General features: G+C 38.3%; 1 protein-coding gene across 1 annotated transcript in view; it reads right to left on the reverse strand.

Annotated features, from left to right (window-relative positions):
- The window catches only part of LOC105622900, a 17,444-nt gene that overhangs the window by 6,757 nt on the left and 7,138 nt on the right, over positions 1 to 3,549 (reverse strand). The window contains exons 11-13 of the mRNA XM_012204309.1: positions 2,870 to 3,017; positions 2,517 to 2,631; positions 233 to 1,602 (exon numbers count right to left, since the gene is read on the reverse strand). Coding sequence (XP_012059699.1) covers positions 233 to 1,602; positions 2,517 to 2,631; positions 2,870 to 3,017 — 1,633 coding nt within the window. The remainder of the gene's footprint in view (positions 1 to 232; positions 1,603 to 2,516; positions 2,632 to 2,869; positions 3,018 to 3,549) is intronic.

Below are 3,549 nucleotides of genomic sequence, written 5' to 3' on the forward strand. Positions count from 1 at the left end.
TATAATATGTAATATATATATATATATATATATATATACATATACATTTAAAAATTATTATTTTCGATATGATAATTCTCGTTTGATTGCCTTATGTAGTTTGTTTTTAACAAACTATTGCGTGCTAATTTTGTCTCTAAAGCGGGCAAAAGATGATTAAATAGATCATTTTTAATAACTTAAAATCTAATATTGTCTCTCGAAATTGTGATCATCAATTCTATGTATTCGCGAGATTTCTCGCCGCGTTCGCTCGCTTGCGGAATATGCCGGTAATGAGATTGGCGATCTTCATTGAGTTGTTCAATGATAATTCCTTCTCCAACGTGATGATATTAAGCACCGCTCTAGAGAAGTCCTGGAGGGTCTGCAGTTCGGTAATGGCCAGTGATTGTTGATTACCGATCCTCACCATGTCGCTTTTCACTGTGTCACGCACGTTTAAGCCACGCACCACGCATAGGTGTCGCAAATTGTCAGGCGTTTTCGAAAGTTCAGAAAATCGTATGATTAGGCAGAATCTGATTGTGTTGCCGATGGTGTGCGGACGGGCGGACAGGAAACCTAGCTTCTGATCTCGTTTGAATTTTAGTCTTTGATCGAATATCATCATCAGCTTAGCTACCCTAACATAAGCGCGACCCAGTAAACCTGGCCGGTTCTCGTTGGTGCGACAGATGACCCTCAAGTGATCCTGAATGTTTACCCATGCCGCGAGATCGCCGGCAGTGGTAACGTACACACCACGTCCATAGGGCCAATGCTTGCCGTGAAGATGCCGTTCGTCGTTTGGCTCGAACTCCGTGATTGGTAACAATAGACCGGCTGCTGCTAATTGCGCCCGTATTTGGCTGGGTTGTTCGAGAATTTCATTAAGAGTGAAATACGTGCCGGCTTCGTCCTCGCTGCTTCCTTCCGCCATCAAGTCAGTTATCTCTGGACTCATTAGTTGATTGGTGATTTCTCTTTCGACCTCCTCCAGCTGATTGACCGTCAAAGTCAATGGTAAGCTGTAATTAATTAGGTTCCGGGTACACTCTAAAATACCGGCTTGGATATATTTGGCGGTCGGATCTAGATCGTATTGTTCGAGTGCGGTGACGATCGTTTCATCCGGCGGACCCTCCTCGCCCTCTTCGCTTTCGCTGAAGAAACGTGGTAGCGAATGATCGGGTAGGTCGCCACTTGCGGTTACGCAGTGCAGCTCCCGAATGAAAGGATCGAAGAACTCCGTAAAGACGACATAACTTTCAAAATCAGGCGCGACCACGCCATAACCATGATCCTCGTCTGCGATGCTGTTGATGTTCGAGCGAGCACTGCTGGTCTTGCTGCCATTGCTTGTGATAGAACCGTACCTTTTCAGAGAAGGCCAGATCACGTCAAAAAGATTGTGATCCATGCGAGTCACACGGTGCTTGATTAAATCGAACACGGGCCGTTTTAGGCAACGAGCGACTAGTGTACCGGCGTTCGACGATGGGGTTTTTGGTAACGATGATCGCCGGTTGCCCGCCAGTAATCGGAAACATCGTTCCAGAGTTGCCAAGACCTCAGGCTCGCTCACGTCACGCCGAGCCGAGTAGATATCACCTCCGGGTACTGTAGATCTCGGTTGAGTCAGCAGCAGCGGCGTTGAGAGATGTAGGTTGATGAGGAAAAGTGAATAAGCAAATTTTGCGGTGACGTTAATTACAAAGTAATTATCAAAGAATAAATATTAAGAAATTAAGCTTCAAGTAAAATACTTCACTTGAAGTACATGAGAAAATGAAATTGGTTGTTTTTACAATTTATGACGATGATCTTTTGTATATTTGAGATGTGTATAATTTTGTAAAAAATAATTATTGCAAGATCAAGAATTTCATACAATGTGATGACTAAATCATTTATGATCAAAATTTTCTTTTTCTTAATTTTACAATAATTATAATGGTTTATTAATTATTCTAATGTAAATTATTAAATTGGAATAAAAGTATATAAGTAGCGAATTTATATTTCACACTTTAGCTCGATCAACGCGCTGAAGTGTTAAGTGTTGACTTGGCAATACATGCTATTGTAAAAATAATTGAGCAAAGCACTAATCAATCTACAAAATTAGAAAATTAGAATGGGAAAACATTTCAACAAATATTTCGACTAGGATTCTTACGCGGTATTTGAGAGATGACCTGATTGCGCTTGTCTAAAAAATATAATAAATCGATCGTACGAAATGAGATATCTAAAATAATTAAATTAATAATATAGTATTTTTTATGTGCGAACGGGAAACAGTTAATAGATACTTAACGAAATCGCGACACATAGAATATTTGTATGTGCCAAGTGCGACATTGTCGAAGATTTTTATGAGATTTCAATTTGGATTAGAAACATCTTTTTGAACACAAAACACGAAGGGTGACGTCGCGGGACGTGGAGTGCCCGGACGATTTATGTCGCGATTTTTTTCTAAATATTTATATTGCTAATGATGCTTTAAAATGCTGCAAATCAAGAAATACCTTTATCCGTCAACATTTCATCGGCGAGTGTCTCGCTAGCCCCGAAGCTGCGAAGAAGTTTTTTGTGCGATAAGTCGCTTTGACTTCGCTTGTAATAATCTGCCTTTTGTCCGAACTGCGTGAAAAAAAAGATATTTTATCAACGCCTTGCTTATAGCAGAATAGTTAATTTGTGAGAATTATGCGAGAATTTCTTAGCATAAATTAATTCTTTATTTCTACTAGAATTCAAAAATTTTTTTTAAACTTATTATTTAATTCAAGGGTAAAATTGCACTATTCGTGATCGTCGAATTATGATAATAATAAAGAATACAATAAGAATACAATATCATAATAGTAGGTTAACTCACATTATCCTCTATTAAAGGATTGGCACCCAAATGTAGCAAAAGATTATAGTAATGACCGTTGTCTGCGAGCGTCGCAGCATAATGTAACGGAGTTCGTCCGTCGAGATCGATCGCATTAGTAGTTTCTGGAAACCTTCCTGCCAAATACCTAAATCAAGTATTAAATATTCAACTGAATGGATTTGATAGCATCAGTTTATAACCTATCATTCGAACAAAAATCTATCGATATGGCAAAGATAAATCATTAGCTATCGACAGTTTGTCTAACAGTTACATAGACGAGTTACTTATCAAGTAATAACCTTTGCATTATATCCTTTTTATTAATAACGAGATTTTTAACCTTTACAAGACGGAAAAGCCACTATGGGCACTGGAACATTGTCATATTTTGAAGCAAGAAATACAATAAAATAATGAATTGTAACAAATCTTATTCAAGAAAAAGTTGTAAGATCTTAAATATAGATTCTTCATTTTTCTAAAGGATTTTCGTTGTTGATTAGAAGGAAGAAATTATAATTTTGCTCAAAACGCAGAGCAAACATAAAATGTATGTTGAATATAAAATTAAATGTGTGTGTGCGTGCGCGCGCGCGCGTGTGTGTGTTTTGTGTGTGTGTGTGTGTGTGTGTGTTAGGTGTAGGGTAAAAGTTCGTGGTTCGTTTTTTAATGTC

The sequence above is a fragment of the Atta cephalotes genome (genome assembly GCF_000143395.1).
Source record: "Atta cephalotes unplaced genomic scaffold scaffold00049, whole genome shotgun sequence".
Classification (NCBI taxonomy): domain Eukaryota; kingdom Metazoa; phylum Arthropoda; class Insecta; order Hymenoptera; family Formicidae; genus Atta; species Atta cephalotes.